Source organism: Plectropomus leopardus, chromosome 2 (assembly GCF_026936395.1).
Source record: "Plectropomus leopardus strain MGB_pleo_1.0 chromosome 2, ASM2693639v1, whole genome shotgun sequence".
Classification (NCBI taxonomy): Eukaryota; Metazoa; Chordata; class Actinopteri; order Perciformes; family Serranidae; genus Plectropomus; species Plectropomus leopardus.
In genome coordinates, this window is record NC_142177.1 from 36503519 (window position 1) to 36522821 (window position 19303).

At 40.3% G+C, this 19303-nt stretch overlaps 1 protein-coding gene across 1 annotated transcript in view; it reads right to left on the reverse strand.

Annotated features, from left to right (window-relative positions):
• The window catches only part of il17rd (interleukin 17 receptor D), a 37462-nt gene extending 21518 nt beyond the window's left edge, over nucleotides 1-15944 (reverse strand). The window contains exons 1-2 of the mRNA XM_042510049.2: nucleotides 15787-15944; nucleotides 1098-1152 (exon numbers count right to left, since the gene is read on the reverse strand). Coding sequence (XP_042365983.2) covers nucleotides 1098-1152; nucleotides 15787-15906 — 175 coding nt within the window. The 5' untranslated portion in view covers nucleotides 15907-15944. The remainder of the gene's footprint in view (nucleotides 1-1097; nucleotides 1153-15786) is intronic.
• Nucleotides 15945-19303: the final 3359 nt, after the last annotated feature.

Here is a 19303-nt window from a genome sequence, read left to right on the forward strand (position 1 = left end):
ATCGGATTTAAGACTTTTAAAGACTTTTTTCATACCACTTAAAATTAAATTTGAGACCAATTTTACAGAAGACAAATTTAAAGGAAGAAAACTCATGAAGCGTCACTAATTAGTAAAGGTTAGGGAGGGTTTTCTTATTTTTATAATAAATATTGAAAAATAAAACATTACTTTTGAATGATGTCAATGCAAGAGACATTTGGTAAATTATTATCATTATTTCTTTAAAGTTACCTATTATTTTGAGCTTTTGCAATGCAATGACAGAACAGAAACAATTCATAAAAAAATATTTTTTCATGTCTGAGCATTTTAAGACTTCTGAAAGACTGATATTGCTAATTAAGTCCTTATATTAAGAGTAATGGATTTAATGCATTTTAAGAATTTTTAAAGGATCTGCAGGAGCCCTGTGCTATAAAATAAGTGAACCTGTTGATTAACACAACACTCTTTTACACTATTTTTATTTTGCTCTAATTACTTTATTCTTCTTTCAGGAAAAAAACTTCATAAAACAAATTCGTCTTATACTCTGAAATAGTTAATCTGCAGTTTGATACACACACACACACACACACACACACACACACAAAGAGTTATCTGAAAGTGCTTCTCGCTCATGGTCACGGACAAAGGGATCGGCTACGGCTCAGGAACTTGACTTTTAGAGAGAAAAGAACAAAAGATGAAGAGGAGGAGGAGGAGGATGAAGGGGGCGGAGCTGCGGGAGGTGAGGGGGGCTTCAGATTTTCGCACTGGCTAACATGACAGGAAACGAAAATGATATTAGGCTCTGATCCAAGTGTGATAGTGATTTGAACATTAAAAGAAGGATGAACGCTCAGAGGAAAATGTCACAACACTGTTTTTGGAAAATGTGTCAAAGATCTAAATGTCAATAAATCAGGACTGACTTAGATCATCTGCATGAAGCTCATGTTTTACTTTTATGAGTTTGATGCCAAATTATGAGGTTGGCTGAAACAATACCATCATCTGGACTCATACCAAAAGTAAAAATGTGTTGTGAACACCTTGAAATTCAAATAAAGAGAAGTTGCTGTACAAATTTATAGAATTACAGATGAACTCACTGTCAGCTCTGAAGGTGACGGCCAACCTGCGACCTCCATCTGCACCAGACTGCACCTAAAAGAGACAAACACAGCACATCAAAGTTTGTTGCAACATTCATGATACCTTAAATCATTTAAATCATATGTAGGCAACCGTTTCTATCATGAATATTTGATTTTTTGCATGTGTCATGATGCTGCAGATCTAGTCCTGTAATTGGATCTCTGATTATATCATCAGTGATTAAAACAGGTCTGTTTGTAAAGTGGGAGAAACACTCTGCCATTCAGAGCTTTGTAGGTCACACTGAGAAAAGGGAAATCATCTCACTGCAACTCAGCCAAAATAAATAGTGACAGAAAAATTGCGACAAAGAAATACAACAACCAGCACAACCAGCTGTACCAGGTTGACGATACTTTTTCAACTAATTGCTCCAAGAAGCTGCTACCACAGCGTCTGTGTCAACAGACAGGACAGATACATCAGTCACGACTGGTTAGTTTCGAGCTCAATAACCCGTCAAAACAAACAGAAAGTGGCAAACATGAACACAATGTCACGCTGAAAGAATGAGGTGAAAGGAAATGGACACTGAGGCTGATTATCAGGTGAAGGAGAAAAAATATCTGTGCACAAATGACTCATTTCTGCTTTGAAATGAACAAAAAACAGACAGTTTGTGACCCTTGTTGAGAGACGAGTCAAAACCAAGCACCGCCCACCACTGAGCAAACTTCTCATTTTCCAGCTAAACAGTACACTAAAATATGTTTCTGAAAACTTCTGAGGTGAGAAATGGGCAATGCAGAAACAGTATCTGGATTTATATTAGCTGCATTTGAAAGCAGGTTCCATAAATTGGGAAGACATGAGGCTCAGGAGCTGTTTAACCTCTGATGATGATATCAGCTGCCGAATAACAGAGACGGTCAATGATTGTTATCGCCATGTCATATTACTGTGATGGTTTAGAAAGCGCTGCTGATGCCACGTACGTTAAACGTCACAGTAAAGGCTGACGCTGCTGTGTTGCACCTCAACACCTCGTCTGCTTTCAGCATGTCGGCATGCTGTCTAAAATCACACACAGGAGCGGCATTGTTACTCGACTGTTTAGCAGCGTGAAGAAAGGACCCTGTGCCCCGTAGCGTGATCTCTGTGTAAAAAGGGCTTGTAATGAGACACCTGGCCGGCTCCGTCGTTTGGTGTCAGTGGTGTAAATCTTTCAGAGAAAAAAAAATCACCTTGATTTGGTATTTCTAGTTGTCACCGAAAAACAAAGAAACTTCTGGAGCTGTTTGGTTCTGCTGGATATCCGTCCAACCTCCACCCAGCAGCTTAACACAAAAGACGGCGGATCGAGTGACACGTGATGAAGAGTGAGATAAGCCGAGGTGTGAACATCCACTCCCTCCTCAGCTACAGAATCCCCCTTTTCTCTGTCCCCACACAAAGACGCGGACTCTCATGAGGTTTGTTTCAGCAGAGCAGTTTTACAGCTTTGACCTTGTTTTCATGTTGCCCTTCTGTGCAACACACACACACACACACACACACACACACACACAGTAACACGCCCCTCTAACACACGCTCTCTCTCTCCACCTTGTTACAGAGGTGTCAGGCTGTGGTCACACACAACAACCACAGAGACACACCTGAACCTAATCAGACAGACTCCCTACTGTGTGTGTGTGTGTGTGTGTGCGCGTTATAAAAAGTGTGCCATGCTTATTAGCAGTCACTGTACCCCAAGAACCCATCCACACACACACGTTTGTAATTATAGACTTGTGAAGACCCTTGTTGCCTGAGTGCATTCCCCAGACCTTCAAACAAGCTCAAACATGGACCCGAAAACCAGATCTTAACCATCGACAGCCTTTTGAAGAAGTGCAGCTTGGACAAACATGTCTTCACTGTCCAAGAAAACACCCCAAAAATGGTCCTGAGAAAGACAGAAACTCACACAGTTTGATCCCATCGTGTTCTTGTTCATTATACATGTTACCTTCAGTTTTCCTGCACTGCTGACCTTTGACCTGCAGAGGTTTACATGCTGCTGTGCGCACAGATGTCCTGCTGGCAGCATGAAATGGGAAGCTAATTAAAATCAAGGGAAGGTTTTCACTAAACTAACTCTCTGATTGGTTGCACCAAGACACAGCCCAACCCCCCTCAGAGAGTTTGTTCTGGTGCAACTTTCTGCAGCATGTATGTTGATGAACATATTACTAACTGGCTTAATGAGGAGAAATCACAGATCCGCATTATCTGCACGAATGAGCAGCATGAGAAATTAATAACCAGATTACTAACGATCCTTTTAGAGTGTGCTCGGTCACCAGGAAACCCACACAAGACACCGAGAGAACACACAAACCCACACAGAAACGTCCAAGCAGCAACTACTCAAAAAAAAGACCAAAAAAAAGTCTTAAAAGAGTCCAGTTTGAGAGACAGACCAGTGACTTTAAAGGCTAATCTGACGCCAAAACCCTCGCACACAGTTTCTGAAACTTGAAGCAGGATTTTGCATTTCTGGAAACTTATCTCAGCGGAAATAGTTTCTTTCTTTGGTAGCGACAATCATGAGGTTGAAATATGGCTTTCACATTACAAAGACGTTTTACCAGGAAAGTGTTTTTTCATGTATGTAATTGGTCAGCAATTCCCTCACCAAATGACACCACACTGTGTGGAGACAGTTTTTGTAGACCAGCCAGGAGTTTTTGTGCTGGACGCCTCTGTGTTAAGGAAGAAAAGAAAGCCAAATGTTGAAATGCCTCATGTTTGAATGAAATCAGGGTGATATCATCCACTGACGGGCTCCGCCATCTCCAACACTGAAAAAGGTTGACGAGATTAGTGTCGGAGGTTGGGTCATTTCAGATTCGACTGCAGCGGACATTCATTTTCTCTCATTTAATAAATAAATCTCAATAAATGTAAACACTCAGGATAGAAAATAAGATTTAAGGTCAAGGGCCATTCTCTGACGGGTCAAAATACACCAGCGACTGTCGGCTTGGTGTGTCAGGGCCGTAAGGGCGTCAGTACACTGCAACACGTTACCAGACACCAGACTGAGGGTCTGCAACCGACAACCTCTGTAACTTTCTGAAACAATCCCGCCCACTTCATGCAGTGTCCGACTTTCTCTATTCTCTTGTTTTATTCATAACATTACAACTTCTTTCTTTCATGTGAGCACCAGAGTGCAACACTATGAATGCCCTCCACTTTGGTTCGAGTGCGGTGCATCTGGGCCAGTGTGAAGACAGCAGTCACACTCTGGTGCAGACCTGAAGAGATTGTCCTGGTACGGCTACCAGTAAACTCTGGTGCGGTCCGTTTGTGGTGTGAAAGCGCCCGACCTCGATACATCCAAACTATCTGGTGTACTCCACAAGTTTGAGCTAAAAATGCTCCCATCGTTAATCTGCGTCTCCTCCTGAATTGTCTTAAAAATGTGTATTCGGCTTCTCCAGTGCAACAACACGATATTGTCACGTTGCAGCCGCACAAACGATACGAATGCAACGACCAGCGCCGGGAACAACACATGTCGTTGTTGTGGCTCCATTGTGCACATTTATTTCTCTTAACTTCTCAGCACTTCTTTTCTCGGTCGGGACTCAGGAGTTACGGAAACATGGTGCTGCCTTTGGACCAGAGTAAAAACAAAGGTGTGTGAAAGCGAGCCGTACTAGCTGAAAAATGAAACAATGGAAAATTTTTGCGCTTGGTCCGTACCAAGGGACCGCACTAACATATGTGAAAACCACCTAAGACCTTCTGTACACTGGCTGCGTTGTTCTGTACAGAAACAATGAAGACATAACGCAGCTTCAGTGTGTGATTTTTGATATCATGCCGATAGCAAAATAGGCATAACAGCCGTGACGCGTAACACACAAACGTCGCCGTCTAGTGTGACATTACATCATTTCAGAGCAGCACTTTCTAAGCAATAACAACAGCTTAGCATGGCAATAACTATAATTTACCACTCTTTTATATGTCCTCTGCTGATTTCTGAGCCCTTTCTCAACATGCTTCATATTGTTCTCATCATAAACAATCCGGATAAAGCAGCCCAGCTGTCCAATTAGTTTTCATCATCTCTTCATGGTATCTATCTGCTGCTCCTTCAAAATGTAACAGTACGACAGGGACATGTGTCCAAGGGCTCAACTGCTTTACCATAACCTCCTATAACACAAGTCTCCATCCGTACTATCACACTTCCTGCTCATTTCATGTAATTTTATCACTTTTAAAGTCGTCTTTTCAACCCAGCGTGTCTGACAAAAAGGCTGATTTTAGCATCCAATAAGCAAAGGTACTTTTTATTTAAACACTTACAAATTGAAACCATTTTTCTACCATCAGCGCTCTGCCTTTACCTTGACCTTGTCGATCCCCACGTGCTAATCATTCATTCTTTACAACTGACAATTTTTCAGACGCGGAGACAGACACTTTTCTTCCTTCCTGTTGCCAGGTGTTTCTGACTAGTAATGATCATTATCCCTCACACACACACACACACACACACACACGCACACACCCTGAGGCTTTAACAGACTGAGTCACATCAGTAAACAACTGAAGAAAAGGATAGAATGAAAATAAAAGCGCGGTTCATTATTACCAACAAAAGAAAGATCTGAAAAGCAGCTGCTGGACGTTCAACACTCAGTCAGCGGAGACACACTGGACATTTTGGAAAAGTCGCAAATTCGACTTCTGAATGCAGCTCACTTTTTAAAATGACTACAAAGCGGAGAAGTGAACTACAAATCTATAAACATGAGGAAAACTCGAACCCTCAGGAAAGTAGAATTTCCCTCGGGAATCCCCAAAAACACACACACACACACACACACACACACACACACACACACACACACACACAAAATCAGTTCCTGTAGTAATCAGACTAATTGCAGGCTCAACGAGCTGCAAATCAACGGCAATTCATCACAGCGCTGGAGGTAAAGAACAAGGTAAGGAACGAGGTAAGGAGGACAGAGGACACAAGGAGACAGGAAAGGAGGCCTGACAAAAGAGAGGACACAGAAGAGGAGGACTTAGAAGGGGGAGTGAAGGATGATGGGAGAGGTAATCACCGACCCTGCAGAGAAGGAAGGAAGTGAGGAAGAAGAGATGGAGGAATCTGATTAAACAGGAACTCCTTCAATTACAGCTTTCAAGGTTCACGTAGCAGACTTCTCCTCTCCCTCCGTCTGTTTGGGGGCGACCAGACCAGTTCCAGATGTGGGACGGAGATCACGGGACACACTCACAGGCTGACCTCTAATCAACATACTGCTCATGAGCTCACGTACCAACAGACAGGATTCTGTCTGAGGAACCAGCGGTAAAGCCTGCTGTCGAACTTTGTTCGTTTTCTGGTAAACACTGAAGTTGTATCGGTAGTGAGCAGCCGCAGGAAGTCAACTAGTACATTTACTCAAGTACTGAAGTAGAATTTTAAGGTACTTGAACTTGAATATTTCCATTTTACACATCTACTTCACTTCATTTCAGGGAAATATTTTACTTTCTCCTCCGCTGTGTTTATTTGATCAATAATACATAAACTGTCCTTGCTATATTTATTTATACTGCCTTCACATGCCTTCATATCGCACTTCCCAGTTGTGCAGTCGTAATTACGACTTACACACATTCAAGTGCTCTGGTCAGAAAAAAAGCATGGACGCTAAAAGTGGAACGGTTGTGTTTCGTGGCTGATGTTTTACCAAAATCAAGTAGCACAGAGCTGCTTTGTGCTTCAGCAGCAGAACGAAGCACAGAGAAAGCACATCCGGTGTGCAGGTGAGGTTTTAATTTGTTTATAAGCTTAAACAACATTATAATTAGCATAAATTTGATTAGCAAGCAAGCTTTATATTCCTATTGTCTCAGCTTGGTACTGAGAACAAAATGACAAAGTACTTACAAATATTAGCATATACTTCTTAACTACAACAACATTTTGGTCCAATGGAGCGTTAACATTTTCATTCTAGAAAATGTGAAAATTTACTTCAACTGCCACAATGAACCATGTGTGCATGTGTGTGTGTGTGTGTGTGTGTGTGTGTGTGTGCGCGCGCCTGCATGCGTGTGCATGTGTGTGTAAAGCTGATAAGGGTCTTGTTTATGCAAAAGCCTTGGGGCTAAAAACTCAGCTCTGTTCCTCTTAATGTCTTCCTGTGTCTCACACACACACACACACACACACACACCTACAAACACTACCATATGGGACAACAGGGCTGCACTTAAATATCTGTGTGTGTGTGTGTTTGTGTGTGTGTGTTTGTGTGTGTGTGCATTTTGGGGGGTTAACTAATTGGTACAACACCGCATCCATAGGGTCCAATCAGCTGGTATTCACCAAAACCTTGAGTCAGAGTTGCATTTCGGGCAACAGGTCTTCTCTCGTTGTTGTTGCTGCTGGTCTTATTTTATAAATTCATCAAATATGTAAGTGGATCCAGATTGATTATCAGCTCTGACAACCAAATCATCATTATCATCATCATCATTATTATTATTATTATTTGTATCCATATGCTAATCTAAATATTCACACATAAGTACTAATTGTCTATTACTGTATTTCTTTGCATTTTACACACTTAACATAGTAAAATATGTAAATATTTACATATTAGCACAAATTGTCTACTTTTACTGTATTTCTATTTTATATTTTTATATAACTGTGCTGGTATTTATCTCTACTTGCTATAACACTCTATCCTGGCATATGTATGACTATAACGAACCACACTTCCCCCCCGAGGATCAATAAAGTATTCTGATTCTGATCATCTGAGAGCTAAAACTATGAATATAAACATACAAACTGAGACAGGCGCTGCTGAAACACAGGACAACTCTTCCCAGAGAGAGCAGAGCTTCACTCTGCTGAGACAAAACTGAGAAGCAATAAAAGTTTGTAAAAACCCAAATTCACCAGTTGGTGGCGTTATGCGAGCTGGGGTTCATTCTTCCAGAACAGCTGAAGAAGAGTTGTGTTTGTCCCTGTGAGTAAACCAGATCTGTAAATCACCAGAGCTACATACTGATGGAAAAACCAGACACAGTTCGACTGCTGACACTCAGAAAAGGTCTGTTTAAAGTGTGCATACGTGCAAACTCTGTGGGACATATTTATGTACGTGCATGTATGTCTGTAAGTCTGTGTGTGTAAAAATGTAAAATTGTATGTATGTTAGAGACAAAGTTCGCAAATTAATTGAATGATTAGCCAAAAAGGTGTAGGAAATAATACGGTTATACATCCTTCTACTGCTTTTTGAACATTTAAGATGCAGTTTGTTGTTGCATAATGAGATCTATATTCATTTTGTATACGTTATCATGCATTGTTATAACTTGCTATAACTTTTTGCTAAATTTTTAACTTTTTCTGTTTGTTTTACATGTTCAAAATATCTATCTATCTATCTATCTATCTATCTATCTATCTATCCCTCCACAGTAAGTCTGTGCACACATCGTCATTAACAATTGTTCACTACTGTAATTACTGAATATTATTTGTCTAAACTTACAGGCCTGAAACTGACTAAACCAACTTAAATGTTAGAAACGTTAATGTGCAACAGCTAAATAAAAAGTTCATTAAAAAAAACACCCAGTACGAACTTTTTCGCCATGCAAAATAACACCTTTTTACACATGCAATTAAAACAAAATTTGATTTGTCAGTTTAAGAATGTAAAAAAACGTAAGACATGCCAGCCTGTCCTTAACTGCTTTCATATAATGTATTCCTAAAATAAATGATAAATATTAGTAAATCAGTAAATCGTGCATGACAGTGTCGTTTTTGCTGATATGTTTGTGTGTCTCAGCTGATCTGATTTTGTTTCACTGCAAATTATTGATCTGTCGATTATTCTGATCTCAGCTCTGCAGCTCCAGAGGAAGTCGAGGAAGAAAAAGTTAGAAACAAAGTGAGGTGTAACAATGCAAACTGAGAGCAAAAACTCTGTGTGTGTGTGTGTGTGTGTGTGTGTGTGTGTGTGTGTGTGTGTGTGTGTGTGTGTGTGTGTTTGGGGGCAGCCAACCAGAGATTTCCCACCGCAGGAACAAAACCTGCGGCTTCCTCCTCCTGCATGACTGCTCCTCAATGACCCCCCGGCCCCTCTTCTTCATCTCAAACACCCCCCTCCTCCTCCTCCTCCTCCACCTCACCCAGGAGGAGCTACTCCTCTCCTGCTGTGACAGTTTGTCCTTTTAAAAGACTCTCTCTCTCGTTACAGAGACCGGACCGGGACAAACCCTGGCTTTCTTTCAAGCAGACACAAACCAACATCGGTCACCTCTGTAACAGGGAAACAGAACAGTCATGTGACCTGGACCTGCAGTCACCAGTAGCCCCATTTATACACGTGTGATGGCTCTACTTGACTCAGTTTGACTCGCAGGGATTTGCGTCTCCATAAACAGGGCTACCAGCTTAAAGATGTCTTTAAAGGGACAGTTCACCCAAAAAATAAAATTCAGTCATTTTCTCCTCAACCTCATGCTGATGGAAAGTCAGATGTCGTTTTATAGTCCACAAAACACTGCCAAAGTTTTGAGGGTAAAAGGCGTTGAACTCAATTCCAAAGAAATTGAATTAAAGGGTAACCAGGATTCAAACGTTAAAAAAATACATACTATAACCTCAAAATGTCTCCATACTGCTCCTTTCAAGTAATTCAAATGTCCTGAAGCCCCGACGTGCCAAGTTGTTTTGAAAAACATCACTGGCGTCATATTTTTATCCTTGTTGTATCCTGTAGCTCCGAGTGCGTAAGCCGTGTTAACATGTGCGCAGGCAAAAGCCTTCCCCACACACTTGTTTTACTTACTTATGTTGCTATTGTTGTTTTGTTTGTTTGTTTGTTGTTTATTTTCGGGCAATTTTCTTTTAATTTTTTCAACTTTTTCTTAATTTCTGGGGCATGATTAGGTTTCCTGTTGCTTTCTTCAGGGTTAAAAGGATTACGCCGTTGTTAGCAGTTAGAAGCGTCCACATATTGGGAAAACAATGAGATTCAGGAGCTCATTACTGTCGGCGCAGAGTATGAGATCAGCCGCCATATAAGAGAGACGGTAAATGATTATTATTGCTAGGGAAGCGCTGCCAACACCTTCTTGTTGTTTCTTTTGGGTTCCACGATGCCAGCATGCTATCTGAAATCACACACTGGAGGACAATAACACTGCCATCGTTTGATTCTGCATAAAATGAAGGATCCATAAAGAGGAGACTAAGTAGCGGCTCTAGAGCGCAAAAGTTAACAGAAAACGGCATTTAAGGAATATATTTAAGGTTTCGTTTAGTGAAGAAATCTTTTCCCTGAGGTGTTTTACATAGGAGGTGAAGTTCCAGCATCGATCCTTCACCTTCTGCCTGATTCACTCGCCAGAAAACCAGAGAGCACACGTGTTTCATATCGGACGCCCACCCAGCCGTGACGCTCCGTGAGACTCTCTGATGCCAAAAACACACCGAAGCCCTGGAGGATGATGGGATACGTGACATGCTTGGAAACGTGCTTCAGAAATGATGGCAGGGTGAGAGGGAAAGAGGGAGATGAAGAATCCAGAGAAAGAGAGGAGGAAGCTGAATGATTTCCTGGTGTGTCTTCCTCCGCAGAGACGGATGAGATGGCTTCAGCAGATGTGTTTAACCAGAGAGAGTTTACATCGACCTAAATCATCTCATTCCCGCCGTCTGCAGTAACCTGATTTATGAAACATCCACAGCTAAAAAGAAAACCGTTTCCCTCATCGGGTTCAGGGATTAAGTGAATTCTGGTTTTCAACACACCCGAAACCACACGAAAATGAACATGTGCAAAGAATAATGACAGTCAAAGAATCATCCAACTGTGGTACGATGAAAGGAAAGATAACTAAAGCCACGTTCAGATCAAAAAACAGCCACGCATTGTTTCAGGTACACGGAGGAAAATGAATCTCAATCCAGGACGGCCTGTTTGGGTCTTAGGTACGCAGATATCTAAGTAGGGCTGTCAAATGACTAATTTTTTAATCGCAATATATCGCAAAATTTCAACAGTTACATGTGATTAATCACTTTTTACAATCACATGTTTTTAATTCCATTATTCTGCATTTTAAAATAGTTTTGAAGTCCATAATGACAAGGTAAAGCTATTATTACAAGTTTTTCTTGATTGAGAATCAAATGGCAGCAAAAACTGCACGGGACTAGCATCAAACGGGCATGTCTGTAAAGGGGAGGCTCATGGGTATCCGCAGAAACCACTTTCATTCAGATACCTTGAGGTCAGAGGTCAAGGGATCTCTGAGAAATGGCCATGTTGTTTTTCCATCACTAAAATTTTGATTGTTAATTCGTGAGAAGCTAGCACGGCGTGGTTGGTGCAGCTGGGTTCCTGTGGTCTTCCAGTTTCATCACTCTAGCTTTAAAACTCAGCTCTGTACAGCGTCTTACTGACAGGCATGTCGGTTGGCGTTTACTGCGATTTAAAAAAAATAATGCAACGGGCATGGCCCTTAACCGCATCGCGATTGACACGTTAATGCTGACAGCCCTCGTTTTAAGGTTCATCAAATAGCAAAACAGTCCGCAGCAGTTTATAGCACGATGAGGAAGGATTTATAAACTCTGTAAGATTATCACAAAGACATTCATTTCATCTCTAGCAGCAACAGTCACCAAGAAACAGTAGAAATAAATTGTCACTACCGAGTAATCTACCAGAAATATGCTCTTTAAATATTTCATTAGCAAATATTACACATTGCCGGTTGATGTCACTTAGGATTGTAACAAAAGGTGAGCAAGTTTCAGCATTTTGGCAGAGGGTCACACGACATCTTAACTGTCCCAGTGCAGTAGTCTCTGTAGCCCCTTTTCCACTGTCTGTTCACGCAGGAATATCACGCCGTTGTAACGAATGGCAGCACATTCTCGTCCCGGGTCGTCACATGTTGCTGCTTTGTGGTGGACTTCCGTGTCTACTCGCTCTTACCTACTCCGGGTATTCATCTGCGTCTGCTGCTGATATTCAAAAATGCCGCTTGGTGCTGTCGACACGAGCACATCATGGGATTAAGCTGCATGTGGTTATATTTAGACAACAACAACACACGCTGGCACGGATGGTTAGGTTTAGGTTAGAGAGGTACATGGTCGGGTGATGTAAAAAGTATTACATGCAAACAGGAAGCACACAACAGATTCCTGCATGAAAGTCCAGGGTTTGTTCGATTCGTCCACCCGTCTGCCCTATAGGGACCTTCGTGCCATTTATATGATCTCGTTACCAGCGGTGTTTCAACCTCACGCTGATCATGCAGATGTGACAGGTTCTGTTTAGCTGCGTTCTCAACCGATGCCGCCCAGCTGCAGATCATGCTGATGGACGCAGCGGCCATCCAGGGGCATTTCACGACACTGCACAGTTCTGCCCGGCTGTGTTCTCAGCAGCGAATCATGCGGATGCAAAAGGTGGCTTTTGGCACTGGGATCTTACGCCGAAAACACTGCAAAAGGGGGGTTACTGATGACTTTGAAATAAGAACGGGCTGGGAATGGAGGGACAGAGTGATCTAGCCTTTGGGCCTGCAATGGAGATGGTATCAGTGCTGACACGAGATCTCTGTAAAAAGAACAGCAGGCAGGATGTGACTATGAGCAGGGCTGTGACATTTTGTCGGTGTATTATGTGTGCAACTGACTGACAGGAGATTTAAAAAGCAGCTCGTAGCAGTTAGCGGCTAACTCAAAGACGAGGAGGAGATAAATGTCCGCAACTTGGTAAAACAATGAGATTCTGCTCCTAACCCTTCTAGCAGAGGACAAGATCAAGCACCATATAGCCGGGATGGTAGATAAATTTAATATTTAGAAAGACTGTCAACGCATTTGATATATGTGACACTACAGAACAACGACATTTCAATGTCGTGCCCACCATGCTTTTTTTTTTTTAATTCCTCGGTGCTGGAATGCTGCCTAAAATCACAAAATGGAGCATATGATGCCGCCGTCATTTGTTTCTGTGTAAAAATGTAGAGAGGCATAAAGTGGGGACTTGGTAGCGATCTCAAAGAACTAAACGGCTCTGATCTCCTGCTGACAGGAAAGGAGTATATCACCTATCTTTGGCTGGTTTTTTAAAAAACCTGCATATACATGCTAATTTTGTTGGAAAAGGGGTATAAATATACTCAGGGCCCTTTACAAACATGATGCCGACATGTAAACTTGCAGAGCATTTACAAGTTTCTCTCTCACACAAACACACACACATGCATGCACACACACACACACACACACACAGAGCTCTAATAACCTCACACCTGTAAATAGCAGGTCCTCACACCCCCATCCAGCAGTCTTTGATGTGTGTGTTTCTGAAAAGAGAGGGGAAGCAGGAGGAGGGGTGGGGTGCGGGAGGTGATAAAGAAAGAGGGACAGAGTGTGTGTGTGTGTGTGTATGTGTGTGTGTGTGTGTGTGTGCGTGTGTGTGTGTGTTTGGGGGTTGCAGGAAGGAATGTTTCAGCAGAGTAAACAGTGTGAAGCTTCCTGTAGAAAACACTTCAAAGCCAGAGAGAGGAAACCAGGATAAAGCGCACACACACACACACACACACACACACACACACACACACACACACACACACACTGCATCAAAGGCAGGTAGGAGTCATCTATCAACACAGGAAAATTAAAACCTGTAGCGCACACACAGACACACATGAACAAGATGACACTTTCCACATTACAAACATCAAGAAAACATTAATATAACACTTTTTAAAACGCATCTTTCAGAAATCTTCAACTTCCCAAAACGTTTGTATTTCACAGTACTTCTTTGTAGCTGGAAAGTGAATCCATTAATGCATTACAAGATAGACCAGATATTGACTGCCAATTATTATGATTACTGATTCAGCCAAAAATGCCAAATGTCTTCTGGTTTTTAGCTTCTCTGCTTTTAGGAAGGGCTGTTTTCCTTTATCATACATGAAAGTGAACTGAATATTCCTGGGGTTTTAAAATAAAAATTTGAATAATCACTGAACTGGAGATAATTGGAAACTCGTAACCGTAATGCAGCTACCGTCAGCAACATCATCATTTTGATCAATAATACCACATTGAAGTTTGGGAAAAGTTGACACTGAAAATCAAGAAAAAAAAACACACACACAAAAAAGTTGTTCTTTACGACTTTGGGGGGAAAAATGTGCAAAAACACTGTTTCTATGAGAGTAAAAAAAGTAAAGAATATCATGGCATCATGTTAAAGTTTTGAGGAATCTGATGACCTCTCGCCAACAGAAAAGTTTAAGTTAAGTTAAGTGAAGGCTTTTTTTCAGGCTAAACTTTTTCAAAAGTCTTCTCATTATGAACTGAAAAGATGGTGCGGGCTAAATAGTGGCTCATTCATGGCCAGAAACAAAGCAGCTGTGAAGTGCAGAGGCAGAACAGCAGTGCGGAGGCGGTGCATCAGTTCACATACTGCTGTTTTCCACATCAAATGTTTTTAACAGAGCACACAAAAGGCAGGAAATCAGCTTTACCACCTGTAATTCCCCTAAACCACAAAACTCAGATGGAAAGAATTGGAAGCTCTGTGTTGTATTCCCCTGAAATCATGTAATTCAGCACCATGAAGAAGCAGTATCACAATAATATCTGCTCTGACTCTGGTTTTTATCCAGTTTATACAAATAAGCCTCCACCTGAGCTGCTGGAATTAGGTTTTTTTCCCCCCAAAATGATGTGCTATGTTGTGAATTATAGCCTAACTATGTAAAATGTAACCAAATATATATCAGATACAGAAAATTACTTTGAAGACATTAAGACTTGCTTCAAAGTGATGAAACTTCCAATTTACATTTATTTTAAAAGATTTTAATTTAAGACAGTCTCCTCTGCAGGCAGGGCAGGTAGGACAGAAGCATGACTAGTCTGACATAGTCTGACAACTTTACAAAATTATGGTTTTGCAAACCAATAAATGGTGTAAACATGCGCTTTGTGGGTCAGTTTCCAATTCAGCATTTATCCAGTATTCCATATCAAAAACAACCTATTTCTCGTCAAGTTGTTTACCATAGTCAATTGCCGTCTTTTGAGGAGACAAACCAGGTATAAACTTAACATTTTAAGGGATTGAAGTCCTCTATGTTGGACTGCATGTATGCCGAATTTATCAGTACACCTTACTTAATCAAAAAGTGGTAAAAGTCAGTCTCCTGACATCGTGAAATTTACAGTACAGCGAGTGGTCTTTAAATTTGCACTTTTCAAATCGGAGTTTGGCGTTACGTAAAGCCGGGCCGAACCGGCGCTTCAGCTCTTGCAGACAGGTAAGAAAGGTAGCGTGACTGACGCAACCTGACTTTGTAAACACTGCGATATTCAGACTCTTTCAACAAAGTCTTACCTTGACATGTGAGTTTATTTAATCTGGATGTTTCACAACACAAACTGTCGGTACATGTGCAGAAAGATTGGACAGAAACAGACGGAACCATCTCCGAAAACTGAACTTTTTTGGGACACTTGAGACGACGCAGCAGCAGCAGCAGGTTTTACTAGAATAAGTGTCGTTAAAAACAACACGTTGAAACTATAAATTTATGTTTTACCTTATAACCGCATCGCTCCTGGTTTGCTCTCTTGCTGGCCGAGGTCGTAGATCCACAAGACAGATAAAAAACCAGGAATAAACCGGAGAGAGAGATGAAGAAACTCCGAGGGGCCGCCATTCCTCCCTCAAGTCTGAACAACTCTGAGAGCGAGAGAGGAGAGACAAGGAGAGGTGTGTGTGTGTGTGTGTGTGTGTGTGTTCACTACCTTTGTGAGGACCAGCTCGGCTGTTGAATCGTGAAGGTGAGAACATTTTGTCCGGTCCCCACTTCTTCAAAAGGCCAGTTTGAGGAGATTTAAACCCGCACTGAAACAGAAACATGTATTATATTTATCACCTAGTAGGTTATAACTTGCAAGGAATTTGCTTTGATGTTTTGTACATGAAATAAACATACAATGTAAACATATTGAGGGACTGTTCTTTATTTATCAGAGGACGGGGTTGGCTGGAGTGTGACTTTTATTTTGTTATTTTTTGTCCCTCCCCCGTATTTAGTCGATAATTCATCTCATAAAATGTGTTCAAGGACCGTCAGAAATGTGATAATCTTATGATATTTTCTGTTTTTACAGTTTCTGACTATAATAAATGGTGTATTTTTGGCATTTTTTTAAAAGAAAGAAAAAGTGAAATGGGACACCAGCACTTCCAGAGATACTTGCTGTATACTCCTGACGGCACCACACCCTCTTGTGGAAAAAGTAAGTAACAATGCTTCCCCAAACTCTCCTCAGTCTCCCCACAATGCACTGGGTCTCTGTGCAGGGTGCACCGAACTGCGGAAATAATCATTTCTACATCTGGATATTAAAGTCTGCAAATTTACTATCACATTTAATTTAATGTAACGTACCACAATAAATTAAAACAGGGGGACGCCTCACTTTAAGTGCTCTTATTACAAAATAACACCAACAATCAAGGCTCAACACAACAACATTCAACCACATATAACCATCATTTCACACTGAGAGCAACATTTGTATGGGGACTCAAATGGTTAGTATTAAATAAACAGACAAATTAGACACATTACGCAAATATGAAAACACACAAGCCCCAATTTCAAGTTCAGAGCAGCAGCTTAAGTATCAATGGGAAGTGAGCGATTATTTCCATTAAGCAGCCAATGGTTATTGTGTACATGGGATGAATAGTTCAAATATAATAAATAGTTCAGGTGTAAAATCCTGGTTCTGTGTGCATGCTTTGCAGAAATTTGATTACTGGCATATCTGTTTTTAATTATGCACCACTGAATTTAAAATGTAATCATAAGCTAAAATAGTTTTTTCATTATTACCTAGTAAAATCATGCATTAAATAGTTTTAACACTTATTATTATTATAAGTAGTAGTAGTAGTAATAATAATAATAATAATAGTATTAGTATTGTTGTATTGCTGGATAATCATCATTATAAATGATGACAATACTAACAATACTGCTACTACTAATAATAATAATAATGAAATAAGATCTAATTTTATATTGTGACTGCTTGATGCATTACCCTATAAAAATATTTTTTTTTTTTAAATCTTTTTTTTACACATGTAGTTTCTTTTTCTTAGTGCTAGTTAGGACCGGCCTGTTTTTTCAAACAGGTAGTACAGAGTGTGTACACAGAGTTCATTGTTTATCTTATGTCTTTATCCTATTGTACATTAAAGCAGATGTGTGTTTCAGTCTATGGAGTCAAACTATGGAATTCTCAGGATAATGACCTAAAATGCAGCTTAAATATTATTCAATTTAAAAGGGGGTATAAAGAAAAAAATAATGGGACATTAAGAACTTTCAGAGTAACAGTAATATTAAGAAGACTGAAATTGATTGTTTCTGTTGTTTTTTGTTAAGTTTAATGTGATTTGTGTAAAAGAATGGTACATATTGTAAGGATGGCCATATGTATCTGTATTTACAGCCGCTTCTGTTATTAGTAAGAAAGGGGCAGGTATTAAAATATTTGTTTCTGGAATTTGTATTACTGTTTATGAGAAAAAAAGTGTATAATGGGTTTTTGTTATTGTTTTGGAAATTATACACTGGCATGAGTAAATAAAGCACATATGAATGAATGAATGAACGTTTTCATTTGTTATTGGGCGTGTATGTAGTTGTATGATGTAAATGAGTAGAACTTGTGGAACAGTTCCTTCAGTTCCAGATTCTGTGACGTCACAGTAAAACATTCTAGAATACTTTGGTGAGGAAATCTGTCACTTCTTAACTATCTGAGGAAAAACAAACATCTCCAAACATCTCTGAGGACCTGTAGTAAAAAAAAAAATCGAGTGAGGAAGAAGCCTCTGCAACAGTAAAGTCTCACAGAGGTGAAATGGAGAAAACGATAAGTGACACGACTTCAGTCTTGACTGAACTCCGTCAGGAGGGAACACTGTGTGATGTGGTGATCAAGGTGGGTGACGTCGAGTTTGAAGCCCACAAGATCATCCTCTGTGGCTGCAGTTCGTACTTTCGGTGAGTAGGTTATCTCGGCAGAGCAAAGACTCTAATGTCAAACTCTTTAAACGAGGCGAAAAACAGATTCAAACTTCTGTGTGATCCCAGTGTGTGAACTACATCTGAAAATCAACACTACTGCTAATGCTGTTCCTGTCCATACTGTGTATATCTTAGCAGATTTTCTTTATTATTTATGTTCTATATTTGTCCTATATATTGTTTATTCTGTATTTTACTATGTACATGACTCTGGCCTTTACTGATTTTTGCATTTCTGGTTAGATGGCAAACTGCATTTTGTCTCAGTACTCATACTCTATACATTGACAAATTCGATGTTATCTGAAATAGTCTATATTTTTTCAGTGGCCCCATCTGACCACTCATATGAATGTATTTCTGAGGGCTGCCACACTGGCAGTGTCTTAACAACTGACATTGAAGTTTGACACCAATACAAGTCAGACTCTCATGAAATGCAGTTCCTTCATCACATCTGCTCAGTCTTACCAGAGAGCAGCTAAAAATGTCATATTTGTCAGTGTGAGAGGTCAGGAGGTCACTGAAATCAAATGATTTTGTTTTATTTTTAAGTTTACTACATACAAGTGCAACAGAAATATAAAAGATTATTAGGATTCAGCTGTGCATATAAATAAAATCTTTTATCACACAGAATGTATATTTGTGTAATTGTCAAATTTTACCATGGGTTTATGGTGTTTATCTTAAAAAGTATTTGTCATGATTTAACTATGAACAAGCATGCACCGAGGTTTGGATTTTCCCTTTTTTGTTATGAAAATAACTTTAGATCTATTTTAAACCAGTCTTGAAGAACAGAGAAATCTAGTCTTATGTCAAATTATCAATAATTAAATTAAACTGACTGAAGTTATCCATCTATGAAGACCAGACCCAGAGTTCATGTTTGGTCCAGATGTTATGAAAGTGATACACAATATCCTCTAAATCCTGATCCTACAGCACCCTCTTCACCGGTGTCTGGGCGACCCCAAACAAACAGATGTACACCATCCCT